At 37.4% G+C, this 13,885-nt stretch overlaps 2 protein-coding genes across 2 annotated transcripts; one reads left to right on the plus strand and one right to left on the minus strand.

Moving 5' to 3' along the window:
• The first annotated feature begins 4,174 nt into the window (after positions 1-4,174).
• Positions 4,175-8,632, plus strand: LOC110659242 (uncharacterized). Its single transcript, XM_021817109.2, has 3 exons — positions 4,175-4,440; positions 4,830-4,927; positions 6,269-8,632. Exons 1-3 carry the CDS (start codon positions 4,306-4,308, stop codon positions 6,831-6,833), a joined length of 798 nt encoding a protein of 265 aa, XP_021672801.2. The 5' UTR covers positions 4,175-4,305; the 3' UTR covers positions 6,834-8,632.
• Positions 8,633-9,850: 1,218 nt separating this feature from the next.
• On the minus strand, positions 9,851-13,609 carry LOC131175355 (probable protein disulfide-isomerase A6). The gene is made up of 11 exons (XM_058139245.1): positions 13,366-13,609; positions 12,291-12,375; positions 12,002-12,099; positions 11,832-11,887; positions 11,612-11,729; positions 11,432-11,459; positions 11,186-11,277; positions 10,944-11,100; positions 10,739-10,863; positions 10,494-10,593; positions 9,851-10,202 (listed from the first exon to the last, which is right to left on the minus strand). Exons 1-11 carry the CDS (start codon positions 13,524-13,526, stop codon positions 10,137-10,139), a joined length of 1,086 nt encoding a protein of 361 aa, XP_057995228.1. The 5' UTR covers positions 13,527-13,609; the 3' UTR covers positions 9,851-10,136.
• Between the last annotated feature and the right edge of the window lie 276 nt (positions 13,610-13,885).

Below are 13,885 nucleotides of genomic sequence, written 5' to 3' on the forward strand. Positions count from 1 at the left end.
TGCAAGTAGTCTGGCCACCACTATCCGTAGTACCCATGTGGGGAACACTTGAAGAACCCTCTGCTCTGTTTTTCTTTGCTCTTCCGCTGTCATCCACAACATAGCTAATATCTATTTGTCTGGCTCGATTTACCACCACATCAAAAGACTGATCCGACATCATGGCCAAGTTTGCATACCTCCTGTTAAGCCCCTTTAGGAACCTCTTCACCTTCATAGTTTCTGTAGCAACTACTGTAGGGGCATACCTGCTCAACTCAAGAAATTCTGTAGCATATTCATCTACAGACCTGCCATTCTGTCTTAAGGCCTCAAAGGCCCACTGCTTTTGATCCCTGAAGCTTTCTGGCACAAACCGATTGATGAACAGTTCCACAAACTGAGTCCACGACAAACCCTCCATTCGAGGTAATATGTAGTCATTCATCCATTGTCTAGGCATAGGCCCCATGAATGCTGCATACACTCTATTAGTCTTCTATCAGTCAACTGCAATTCTGTTCCTGCCTATCTGCAAGAATCCAAAAACCGATATGCATCGTCTGACACATCATAAGTACCAGGTACCAACTTCTTGAAATTGATGATCTGTTTGTAAGGTTCCCCTCTTGTTGCGGTGGACTGCTGCTGCTGTGGAGGGTGGACCATATACTGTGCCATCATGTCGATGGTTCTCTGCAACCCAGCTAGAGTAGCTGCCATGGGATCCATGGGACCCTGTGCCATAAAGGCGATCTGAATCGTTGGCAGCTGCTCTTCTACTTGAACAGCTCTAGGCCTCCTACCCCGCCTCCTCAGGGCAGGCGCCTCATCCTGTGCTGACACCTCATCAGGCACATCTGGTTCTGGTGCGGTGGCAGCTTCTACGCATTTTCCTGAAATTCAGTAGCATTAGCCTACAAAATTCAAAATTACTCATTACACAGCTCTATAGACTCATATTTACACACAATATATGAAGCAGAAACTAGAAGCAAAGATGACAATGCAAGAAGAATGTGGACCCTATTTTTCCGCATGTGACTCCTAGTAGACTCTTCCCAACACTTAAACAATTTTTCCCTATGAATCTGGAGCCTAAGCTCTGATACCACATTTGTCACGACCCAACCTATGGGCCGGACCGGCACTAGAACCTGGGCTAGCCTAAAGCCCCCGAGGCCCGTAGTAAGCCTAACTATTCATTAACCCAACTCTAAGGCCCATTTGGGCCCAATATCAAGAAATCAACCGGACGGAGTCCGGCCATAAAGTGGACCTTTCAACGGGGAGTTTTTGACTCACCCGATCTGTAAACAAAATATATCATCAATTGGGGAGCTCAGCTCACCCTCCACATACTCATGTCAACATAAAGATAAATGGGAGCTCAGCTCCCTCATCCAGTCCATCAAACATGCATATAAAAATTTTACAGGTCCACATAACAATTTATATTACAGACCCAAATCATTTAAACATTTCTAACACATGCGGAAATTCTAGGAGTAAATAAAATTACACAAATATTGATAAATAACCTGCGAAGGAGAAAAGCAGGTTAACCACAATAAAATCCTCCTGTAGCCTGAAAAAATATTGAACAAGAGTGAGCGTTCGACTCAGAGAGTAAAATATCAATTTTAACCATAATCTCTATAACTATCTAAAACTAATGCACCCTATGAAGTGAAATGCAGCATCAGCAATAAATTCACATCATAACAGCAAAAAGGTAATTTGGAGCACTTACACACCCAATAATATCAATCATAATATATGGGAGCTGATCCTATCTGACTCTCTTAAATCCAACACGTGCGTGAAGAACTCAAGCCGGACTTTCGCTTAATATACCAAATCGGGGTCCTAGCGAAGAACTCAAGCCGTGACTACCCCCGAAGGATCGGGTCCCAACGAAGAACTCAAGCCGTGACTACCCGTCCTATCCATAGTCCACACCACATCACACGCATTCCAACGCACGCACACTGCTCCAAATTACCACAACAACATACATGGCACTTTCACAGTTATGAATGCATCATAAATCGTGCCTAGGATTTATCTACATAGATATATGCATATAAGTGATGCATGGGCATGCTTAAACATATAATAATATCGAAATTACAATTAAAATTAATATTTTACTCACAGACTTGACAACGGTCACTGGGGCTGCTGGGCGGAGGAAGAAGGCTGTCCCAGCTCATCTGACAATTACATTACAATTATTTAACACAATTGACTCAATACAAATCATGAAAAGACCAAATACGTCCTAAGTCGTGCCGAAAATCCGGCAGAGTCTCCCCTATACCTAGGACCTACCCAACCTGCAAAAGGGCTCAAAACACACTTCTATATTCACAACTCATATATCCACAATTCAATCACATCAGACACCCCCTCCTGGGCCCATCAAATCAGTCATCCATCACAATATGTAAAATTTCAATTTAGTCCTTATAATTGATCGTTTTTGCAAAAACTACCCAAACAAGCTCTAAAAATTCTAAAACTTTGCCCCGCGGTCCTTAGCAATATTACTAGGCTATTGCAAAAAGAATCATAATTTTCTGAGCTACCACGAATATTTTATGAATTTTTAATCCTATTTAAGCACTAGAAAATTACGAAAAAGCAAGGTTCGGGTTTACCTTTGCCGATTCCAATTTCGGGGACGTGCTCGGGACGTCTGACAATGGGGGAGTAGCCAAAACCTCGGTCCAATTCGGAGACTTTTCCGGTAACGGGTCTGTCTAGCCGGAAATTCACAGACCCGGTCAACTGTCGAATTTCCGCGAATTGAGGATACCTACACAAAGCCCATAACAGGGGGGTTAGTACATAAATTTTTCAGAATTTTCTAAGCTCATTTAATGCTCGGAAAGAAACTGCGAAGTTCTGTGGGACCCACCGAAAAACGGTGTCGGAAAAATTCAAAATTTATGTCGCCGCGAAGCTCTCAACGAGTGGAGCGCTCTGGTACTCTCGGTTTTCTCGTGAAATTCACGGTTTGCGAGAAATCTAGCCCGAAAGTCAAAATGGGCTAAAACTTCCCGGGCAAAAATTGGACAAACCGCTCTATGGATTTCGGTGTTCTTGGTGTCTATGGAAAGCTCTCGACGAGTAGATGAGTTTAGACACAAGACCCGGTCCGATTGGTGGCCGGATCGGCCGAATTTTGGCCGGGAAGACGAACGGTCGCGCGTCTTCATCGCCGAGGCCGTTTCGGCGTTCGTGCAACGGCCGGCCGTGGGGGAGGTGGCGGCGCTGCAAGGGGAGGAGGGAGGAGAGAGAAAAAGAGAGAGAAAGGGAGAGGGGTCGGGACGCACGGGGAGGAAGAAGGAAGAAAAAGAAAAGGCCGGTCTGATTCGATCGGTCCGATCCGATCCGGTTCGATTCGGCCTGTTCGATTCAAGATACAAAATTTTGAATTTTTACTCTGCCTCGGGATCGAAAATGAGATCCAAAAATTCCGAAAAAAAATTCCAGAAAACTCAGAAAAATTCGTAGACTCCAAAAATATTTTTAGTTTTGCCACGTGGTCTTTAAATAAATTTTTAAAAATTATCAAAGTTTATATTTTCAAAAAATCGAACCCGATTTTTAAAATCCGAAAAATCTCAAATAATTTCTTAAAATTTAAATAAAATTAAAATATCAATAATACTCATAAAATAATAAAATTTAAAATTTTAGGGTGTTACAATATTTTTAACAGAAAAGTAATTATAAATTAAATATTATTAATAAAATTACAAAATCATAATTATAAAATATATATTATTAATAAAATTATATTTCACATATTAATTAACAAAAATTTAATTACTTGAGTTACTAAAATAAATATAGCTGAATTGATAATTACAAATTATTAATCGAATTAAATTAATAGTTAAATATTGTTATTAAAATAATTAAATTTTATTAATTTGATTTGTTTTTTTTAATCAATTATTAATTTGATTTGTTTAATAGGTTAAATTTAAATAATGTACATTCTTTTTTTTTTATTAATTTTATAGTTTTATTAATTAATTCAATAGAATAGGGGAAATTACTTAAATGCCCCTCCTTTGGAAACGTGTCGAGAACCGCTTGTCTCTATAAAATTATTCTTCAGGGGAAAGAGCACGTCTCAGTTTTAGCGATCGCTCCTCTGAGCCAAAGAAATGGCTTTTTAGCGTCCTAACACAACACAAACCAACGGCAGCAGAAGAACATTTTCTGGTCCGAAACTCCCAATTTGCAAGAACTAGGAATTGTCTTGTTCTATTGTATTTTGATCAAATTTAATCAAATGAGAAGGTAAAAATGGGCTCCGATTCGAACTCCACACCGGCATCAACATCCACACCAACGGCTTCGCCCAATGGGAAGCGAAGTAGAGATCCCGAAGACGAAGTCTATCTCGACAATCTCCATTCTCACAAGCGTTACCTAAGCGAGGTTTATCCTTTAAAAAAATCATAGTTCTAAGTATTTCCATTTGTACTGATTCTTCCATTTTGTGACAACCTCTTTTTGATGGGTCATAGTGGGCACTCTTCGCCAGACTTGAATTGGGTTTTCTTCAACTGCTTATCTGTTTGTTTATTGAACTTTACTGGATTGTGACTCTTGATGAAGTTTGTTTCCTGATAAAGTTTGTTTCCTGATAGACACAAAAGTTCGTTGTTTTGTTTTGTTTCTTTAACAATTGAGTACGAAAAGAAGTAATTATGTTTTTTTTATGGATGGTTATCTCTAGGATATATAAATTTTGTTGTCAAGTGTATTTGGTATGCTTATTTGTATTTAGGTCCTTTAATTTCTAGAAATTTTGTTGTTTTCTGCAGATAATGGCATCTAGCTTAAATGGATTAACTGTTGGAGAACCACTTTCTGAAAATCTTATGGAATCTCCAGCAAGGTCTGAAGGCATGTTCTATGCCAGGTGAATTTCTTGGTTTACACATGAAAATAACTGCTTGAGTATTTTTTATTCTTATGGTTTTGTAACTTTCTGTACCACTTCTCCTATGTTAGCAGTTTATTCTATTAATCAGTGAATCATGCAATGCAACGTACTTGGATTAATTAATGGCCTAATATTTTCTGGAAATGGGAATGTTTGCAGGCATCAATGGAAAGCAAATGGTAATTTGTAGTGTTGTAGTTTGAAATACAGTTGTAGTGAATCATGGGTTATCTTATCAATTAATGTGATGCATACAGAGCACTTAGATTGTTAGTATTCCTCTCAATGGCCAGTGGACTCCAGGCTGTACTATGTATGTTAAGAGCTACTTTCCGCATTTCTTCCTATAATGAAAGGAAGGGCAATCTGATTTTGATCGCATTATCTGAATAATAATTTACTCATCTGGTCTTCTCTTACCTTGGTTCAGTAAGGCAGTAACCGTGACGAAGTGGAGCTTTTAGCAAGTTTACGACTTGCATAATCACCATTAGTCTTAAGACAAGGTTTGCAGTGAACTACTAGAACCATAGAATTTCGCAAGTCATCTATGCTTGCTTGAATCACGAGAGTCCTTGAAGTCATAGAAAAGCTTCCAAGTAGTTTTTGAATAATGAAAAGGAATGGTTGATACCTTTTATGTTAGAATGTTAAATACCAGCAGGAAACTTCCATGCCCAGTGCGTCATGCTGTTAAATGCTGCAAGCAAAATGTGGTCTAAGGGGCCAGTTGCTCATGTATGATTTCATTTAATGAATGAATTTGACTACTAGGGAAAATGTTTTCATGTTTTGCTTTTTCAATATATTTAGCTCAAACAAGATGATGCCATCTGAATACACACTGACTTTTGATCTTATGTGAAAATGGTGCCCTCAGTCTACATTAACTTCTTTGTATAATATTTTTCTTCTTATTACAAATTAGTAGCATATGTACAATGAATATCGGGTCACCAAAAACCCATTCTTTTGTTTCCACAGCTCTAAAGTGGGAAAACTATTGCTGAATGAATTGCAAACAAAAAGATTTTTAAGAAAATTGAGATGTCATAAAAATTACAAAGATATCCCTTCTCTTTGTATTTATGCACTCTTATCTTATATGTGCATAGTTTTCTGTCATAACTGGGGAACTATTTGTAAGCATGACTCCACATTCTTTAAGGTGGATGTGTTTGTTCTAAAAAAGTCTATTGGTCTTAAATTGTACAATAGCATTGGTAACACCTCATTGTCATATTTAGTTCTTTGAAAGCTTCAATTCTTTTTGTTAATCCTCATTTTTGTTGTGTTTTCTCAAATTTATTATTTCAGGGATGAAATGTCCTTGCAATATTCACCAATGTCAGAAGACTCGGATGACTCTAGATTTTGTGAGACCCCTATAAATACTTGCTCGTCACAACCTGAGAGTCTGCCCACCAGTCCAGTTTCTCCCTATAGGTACCAAAGACCATTTGGTGGGTTCTCTACCGCTTCTTCTACCAGCTCATATCCAGCGCATGGCTGCACTGCCACTAGTGTCACTTGCTCACAACCTCGTCAACGAGGTTCAGATTCTGAGGGTCGGTTTCCATCATCACCTAGTGATATTTGCCACTCAGCTGACTTGAGGAGGGCTGCACTCTTGCGATCCGTGCAGATGAGGACACAACCTCCTGGATCATCATCTTTTGAATTGCCTTTTGGCTCAGGGCAGGAGCCTGTATCTAATATAGAATCTGATGAGCGGCCATGCTTATATATGAAGTCCTTAATTGATGAGAGAGATTATCAGATTGAGTGCTCTTCTAGGGGTGCCACTGGACCTGAATTTAATGATGGAAAGTCATGCAGAGTGTTGAATATGAATATAAAAAGAGATGAGTCTGGGGGTTAAACACTTCTGGAACTGGATTATCAAACTGACTTTGACCACATCTTGTAAGATTGCTATAGCCTGCCGCAGTTCAAGCATTTTTTCTGACCTAAAAGCTGTTTTTTTTTTTTCATTGAATTCGTTGATGATTGTGAGTTTTGTATCAGGCTTTTTTTTTTTTACTAAGAGAGAATCTATATGCTGCATATACAGTTTTAATAATGGCTATTTCATACATCCAAAAGGAGGTTTTGAGGATGTGATTATACATTGTCACCTGCTTAAGTAAGCCATCACTTGATATTGGTGGCCAAATATGACCAAAGTTGGGTTAGCCAAATCTGACCAAAGTTGGGTTAGTGATCTTTGTAAATCAGTAATATATTATATTTTATATCTCTTGGCTCTGAAAGGTTTTGATGAAATGTAGAGAATTTAGAAGTTGATCTTATGATCAAAGGATCAGCCAGTAATGTTTACCATTTGATATATATTAATATTTCTGCCCTTCTTGTCGTTCTGTTTGATCCTCTCTCTTGGATATATAATAGATAGATATGAGATTCTGATGAAAAGCCTTTGCTATGAGGAAAAAAAAACCGCAGTTTTTGAGTGTCTCTCTCTACAAGCTTCATACTGTGTAAGTGTGTTTGTTTGCCCACCACTATGCCTATTTCAATGTGTCTATTTTCTGCAGCATATTTGTATGAACATGGTTTCTCTTACATACTTTCTATGGCATAGATGAGAATATGCCAAGGGGTGTCCCGTTCTTAACTAACCTACAAAGATACAAAAAAACAGAGGGAAGAAAGCAGAATGCACTGGATAGCATGGTCCAAACTGGTGGATTGGTTTCGAGACATGGAATGCTTTAACCAAGCTCTTCTAGCTAAGCAAGGATGGAGGATTTTAGCTAACCCAACTTGCTATCTAGACTGTTGAAGGGGAAATATTTCCCTCGCTCATCTTTTTTGCAGGCTAGATAAGGTAGCAGAGAGCTTCTTGGGGGTGGCAAAGCATTCTTTGGGGTACAGAGATTCTTTACAAGGGGACTAAGTGGCAAGCCAGTAATGGAGAAACCATTATGTGTGAGGAGGATAAATGGGTTCCTCAATGTTTCCCCAATCCATGAGAACTTCTCCAAGCCATGATAACGAGATAGTGTGGGTTTCACAACTGATCAACCCCATCTCCAAATCCTAGCAGGTCCACACAGTTAAGGCCAACTTTAAAGAGGAAGATGCAAACCATATTCTTGCAATTCCGACTAGCTTATGCTCAAGGGAGGATTGAATGGTATGGCATTATGATAGGTAGGGGTTATATTCGGTCAAATCTGGATATCGAGTGGCATGCAACATGAAGAAAGACTCTTCGTCACATGGAGCCCAGGTCCGTCCATCCTTATCTCGTAAATGTCAATTCTGGAAGCAGTTTTTGAAATTAAAGCTACCAAGTAAGCTTGATGATTTTCTTATGGAGTTTGTTTGAAGAGAAATTGCCCTCAAATGATTTGCTACACTGAAGATTTAACAACATGGCTCCAGACTGTAACATAGGAAACATAGACACATTGCATCATATTTTCTTATCCCGTACACTAGCCATCGCTGTTTGGTTACATTCGCCTCTTAGACTGCATTCCTTGATGCTAGCTCATTCGTCCATGATTGATTGCTAGAATGAACTTTGTTCTTTTCTTCATCAGATGCTGGATGGGCAGGAGTTCATTCAGCAATCAACATTTATTCTTTGGCATGTGTGGAAGGGTAGGAACTCCCTTGTTTATAACCAACAAAATCAGACTTATCAATAAATCATTTCAGCAGCGATATATCATTACGAGGAATTTAAGCAAGTGCATGGAGCAGATAATAATCCAATTTATGTTCCCACAGTTAATATTCCTTCTGTCAGCTCATAGTCACCTCTTTTGGGTTCAGCTCTCAAATTGAATGCTGATGCAGGGACAGACAAAAGAAATAATAGAGGCACGAGAACTATTGTTATTAGAGGGCTTGTTTGGCATTGCTGTTGAGAAAATTACTTTTTTAAATATACTAATTAGAGAAAATATACTAGTCAGAGAGTTAAAAAATAATTAAAAATTAAATTTAATCAGTTTTAGTTATAAGAACACTAAAGTAATAAATCAGTTTTTTTCAAATTACTTTTCTCATCAGCATATAAAATGATGCTTTTATTTAAAGAAGTAGTTTCAGACTCTAAAACCCAATGCTAAACAGGGCCAAAAATTGTCTAGGTCACTTCGTTGATTGGCGCTGCAGAATGTTGGAAGCAATTTAAAACCCTTTGATTCTTGAAGGTTTGATATGTCGTGAAGCAGCTTTGCATGCAAAGCCAAAAATTTTTCGTAATATGATTATTGGAGGAGATTTCGCTACTGTCATACAAGCATTGAATGTATCCCCAACGCCTCTTGCAATACAGGATATGGTTCTGAACATTCTTTGAAATAGCCAGATTTTTCCAGGAGGTTACATTCTCCTTTGTCAATAGGGGTTGCAATCAATCAGCTCACTCTCTTGTACACAAGTATCTACATGATACTTCCTTTAGCTGTAATCCCTATATGCAACATCACTATGTATCACAATCTTTGCCAATTTAAAGGCTAATGAAGTAACATTTCTGAAATGTAGTGATCATTTGATAGGGACGCTACCTGTATCATACGCATTAATCCCTACTTCCCTCAGTAATTAATCCCATATTGTGATGTTTACCATAAAAAAGCAAAAATCATTGAAATGATAATAAGTTGTGCTAAATATTTTATGCCCAGTCTGCCAAGAGAAATAAAAACATTAAAAACAATGAAAACAATCGTCAGCAAGCAAGGGATGGCTGTAATCAATGGCACAAGGATCGGGGCAGGAATGCGCTCAGGAAATGTCTTAACTCATCCATGTCGAGCAACAATTCATTCAATCGAGTGTCAAGAGAAAAGAAAAAATGAAAAATTGATCCAGGTTGAGAAGTCCTTATCAGCACATTTAATTGGCGTGACTAGCTTATCTAAAGTTCATCTGAGAAATTCAATCTACTGCCATTGTTAATAAAAGTACAGATATAAAGAAATACATATAAAATAACTGCACTCGCTAGCGGTTCTCCAAATGGTTTTTGCTACCGCATGTGTGAGAAGTAACCTTGTTCTATGAATTTCAAGGTGAACATCTGGTGGCGGCAGATTTTTTTTTTTTTTTTTTTCCTTTTGGTGCAAGGAACCAATCCCCACAAAACCCAATGATAATTAACCACATAAGTATTGATAAGTGAATAAAATGATCCACAAGATCAAGCAAATGTTGACAGGATATTCTTCTTAAGGGTGAATTCATCTGCCTTCGCTGGGCTGATTGACTGCACAATAAAAGATGAGCAATGAGTCAGCACAACTATTACATGCTTGTTAAATTCACATTTGTTTATATACTTTCTGATGATGATGTCAACGCCCAAAATCGAAAAGGCAATCTATTTATTAGAAATCACCAAAGAATATTGTATGATTATTTGTGACCTCAATCAGAGATTTTTCGCCCCAATGCTGTCATCTTAAAATGTAGGAAGATTTTGCTAAAAAGGTGTAAGAAGGATAAACTTTTAATTCAAATTATACTTCAACTGGGAGAATGCAGTATGTAATGTTACCTTGTCAAGCATGCGCTGCAGCCGCTCAATTTCATTTTTGGTATAATCAGAACCTTTGGCCATACAGTTCTTAGCAGTTTTCACGTAAATCTTTCCATACCTAATAAAACCAGGAATAGACATGGTCATATCCTATGTTCACAAGATCTTTAATAAGAAAAGTCAAATACACAAAACCTACGACAGTTTTGAGCAATATATTTATTAAATTAAATTTAAAAAGAACCACTGATCCCATGAGGTACCTTGCAGTGGAACCCTTAAGTTTCTCAACTTCCTCTTCTATCCGAGAAACCACTGCTTTCTTTTTATCATCGTCGGCAGCTACAAACTCTTTCACTAAGGCATCCAAAGATTCAACTATACCAGCCTATCAAATAATAACAGATTAAATGCTTAAGTAAGCGATAACAAAAAGTTACATTTCCAGTCTTTAATTTAGTAACTAACTTTTGAGGTAAGTTGTCCTTTTCCATCACGACTGGTTCCACATTTTTCATTAATGAAACTGACAAAGTCTTCTAAATCTCTACCACCCTCATATTCTTCCCCAGCTTTGTTGCCTTTTGGAAAGAATTTAAGTGTTGGGAATCCACTTACTCCAAACCTGCATATGTCATAGACCATTAACATTGATTCTTATTGAATAAAGACTTTTAACAGATGAGCTCATAAATTGTGTTTGCCCTTACTTTTCAGCCAGATCCTTATATTTGTCAGCATCTAGATTTGCAATCACTACATCTTCCTCCGATTTAAATGCTGTAGATACCTTTTCATATGTCTGCCGACAGAAATGAAGTCAGGGTAAATGCTGGTGCGGGAAGAACCCAGCTGCCACCCATAAAGAACACAAATCCACACACACAAACAAAGGTATAACAATAAATTAAATATTATATGATGTTTGAGGAAAACCAATAGGATATATCACATACAGGAGCAAGATTTTTGCAATGGCCACACCTGGAAGAAGCACAAATTGAAAAATCAATTAATAATGGACAATGCAAAATTAAGATAAAAAGAGAATCAAACAATAATTTGTAAGATAAATAGTAGCTATATATGTTTCAGAAATAAGAATAGTAATTGAACGAAAGGGCGCACATGCTTACCATGGTGCATAAAACTCAACCAAAACATCTTTGGTTTCATCCAAGACAACCTCATTAAAATTATCAGCCGTCAGCACCACTACATTGGATGGCACTGTAGCTATCTTTACATTGGTTCCTGTAAGCAACTTATCTGATTAGGAACGTCTAATTCTTTTTTCCACTACATAAGTATTTGATTAACAAATTTGTGTAAAGCAACTGGAAGAAAGACTATTACCTCCTTCATTATTCACAAACTCAGCAAGGGATTCTGCATTTCGTGGCCCTTCATACCTATGAATACCAAAAAATGACTTTTCATGTGCTCCATTCAAATAGAAATAAAGGCAATGAAATTTGGAGCATTCACATATTTTATGAACAATTATGTAGTTTAACGATTCTCACTTTTTGGGCTCCAGAGATCCTTTAGCGAACCATTGAATTGTTGGATATCCAGAAACCCCATATTTACTGCATAAGCTCTTATGCTCATCACAGTCCACCTACACACATCAAGAACATGTCATAAGGAAGTACAAGTTTCAAAGTTCCTATCAAGAAAAAAGAACAAATTAGTCTGTGTCTAAACATTGTAACATACAATGCCAATGTTTGCGTTAGCACTCACAAAAAGGACAGTAAAACCATCCTGGACAAAGAAAAAAAAAACAAGTATCAATAACAAAGAGTATACCTTTCCAATCAAAACGGACTTTGCCTTCTTAAAGCTTGTTCCAAGTTTCTCATACTCGGGAGCAAGCTTTTTACAATGTCCACACCTGTTCCATCCAAAACATATAAGTGTAGTCCATGATAAGTGATGAATTAACCACTGAATTATCGTACAATTAACTTTCACTTGACTACTAGGATGAATTTGATAATCGAACTTCCAACTATTTACTAATGTTTTGCTATAACCTTTTGCTTTTCCCCCCCTTTTCTTGTTAAAAAATACTAAGAAAATATATGCATGTAAATAACATTTATTATTAGAAACAAGAAAGCCATACAATTATGTAATTAATCTAATAAACTAAGATTCTTTTATATTTTTACTGTAAATATTTCCAATATCAATTATCAATGAAGGGATAATTTTAAATTCAATCTACTATTGTTTTTAACAGTGTACTGTAATAGACGTAGTAGTTAAAATTGGGATTTAAGTAGTTATGTTCAATTTCATGTTGTTAGAATTATTGTCTCAAAAGTATAGATAAATTATGGGAAAACACTGACACAAACTGGGACAACACATTCGAAAAGTTTCAAATAAGGACATCGTGGAAATGTGCACCGCACATCGCATTGCAAATATCTCACTGTTAAGCAACATCCTATAGGCCTTAGAAAGCAAAAGTGAAACACACAATGAACATCTTTCACCTATAATCCCGCCTATTTACCATCACTCCTTATGATTTAAACAAAGTTTATTTCACCAACCCATTGAATTAGACAGCTCAAGAAACCAATTAGCTCACACTGCCTAAATGACCATCTATATAATTCTGTTACTATTTCTCCCTCTGTTTCTCCATTGTCCATCTATCATAGGGACAAATTATGATATCAAATACCTAGATTTTGATGGCTACAGGATTAATCAAATACGAACTAAATAGAACGCATTTGTAAATAGTAAAACTTAAACAGATCTATCGATAAACTAATCACGATCAGCACGCAAAATCATTAACATCAGCTCAAATTCAACAACCGAAATTAGAACGAAGAAATGCAAGAGTAATCGATAAAAATTTTACCAAGGAGCGTAGAATTCAACGAGAGCGCCTCTGTCTTGACCGACCTCCTTCTCGAAGTTATCTTCTGTTAGCACAACGACGTCGTCTGCTAAGGCTGATAAGGCGAAAAAGGTCAGTGTACCTAACACTAACCAGATCTGCTGGTACTTCTCCATCACCATCTTTCTTTCCTTCTTTCCGCTGTTTAGCTTTCCTTGTTTTTTTAACCTCAGCTTAAAAAGGACTAGAGTCGAATTTTATTCGGCATGAGAAATGTTAAATGAAGAAGACACTAGGTTTATTCCATAGGCTCGACCGTCACATTTCTAACGTGTCAATATTTGATTTGTGGAAATAGTGAACCTGTGTCTTGCACGTAGGAGCTTTCCTGCTCCTTCCTGTTACGAACTTTGTGACGTGTTTTGATGATGTGGCAAGCTGTAAGAGGTCCATTGTTCTGAACAGCGTGGAGGTTTTGCGTTGGTTTACCTAGAAAAAAATGGGGGTCAAACGAGGAATGGGCCATTGAAAATGGCTAAAC

This window comes from Hevea brasiliensis, chromosome 2 (assembly GCF_030052815.1).
Source record: "Hevea brasiliensis isolate MT/VB/25A 57/8 chromosome 2, ASM3005281v1, whole genome shotgun sequence".
NCBI classification, from domain to species: domain Eukaryota; kingdom Viridiplantae; phylum Streptophyta; class Magnoliopsida; order Malpighiales; family Euphorbiaceae; genus Hevea; species Hevea brasiliensis.

Excerpts from the sequence above, each read along its gene's own strand:
- LOC110659242 (XM_021817109.2), top strand. The coding sequence starts at position 4,306 with ATGGGCTCCGATTCGAACTCCACACCGGCATCAACATCCACACCAACG. Across the intron at positions 4,441-4,829 it reads ACAAGCGTTACCTAAGCGAG|ATAATGGCATCTAGCTTAAA; the intron begins GTTTATCCTTTA and ends TGTTTTCTGCAG. Across the intron at positions 4,928-6,268 it reads GAAGGCATGTTCTATGCCAG|GGATGAAATGTCCTTGCAAT; the intron begins GTGAATTTCTTG and ends TTATTATTTCAG.
- LOC131175355 (XM_058139245.1), bottom strand. The coding sequence starts at position 13,526 with ATGGTGATGGAGAAGTACCAGCAGATCTGGTTAGTGTTAGGTACACTG. Across the intron at positions 12,376-13,365 it reads GTTGAATTCTACGCTCCTTG|GTGTGGACATTGTAAAAAGC; the intron begins GTAAAATTTTTA and ends TGGATGGAACAG. Across the intron at positions 11,278-11,431 it reads ATTGCAAAAATCTTGCTCCT|ACATATGAAAAGGTATCTAC; the intron begins GTATGTGATATA and ends TTCTGTCGGCAG.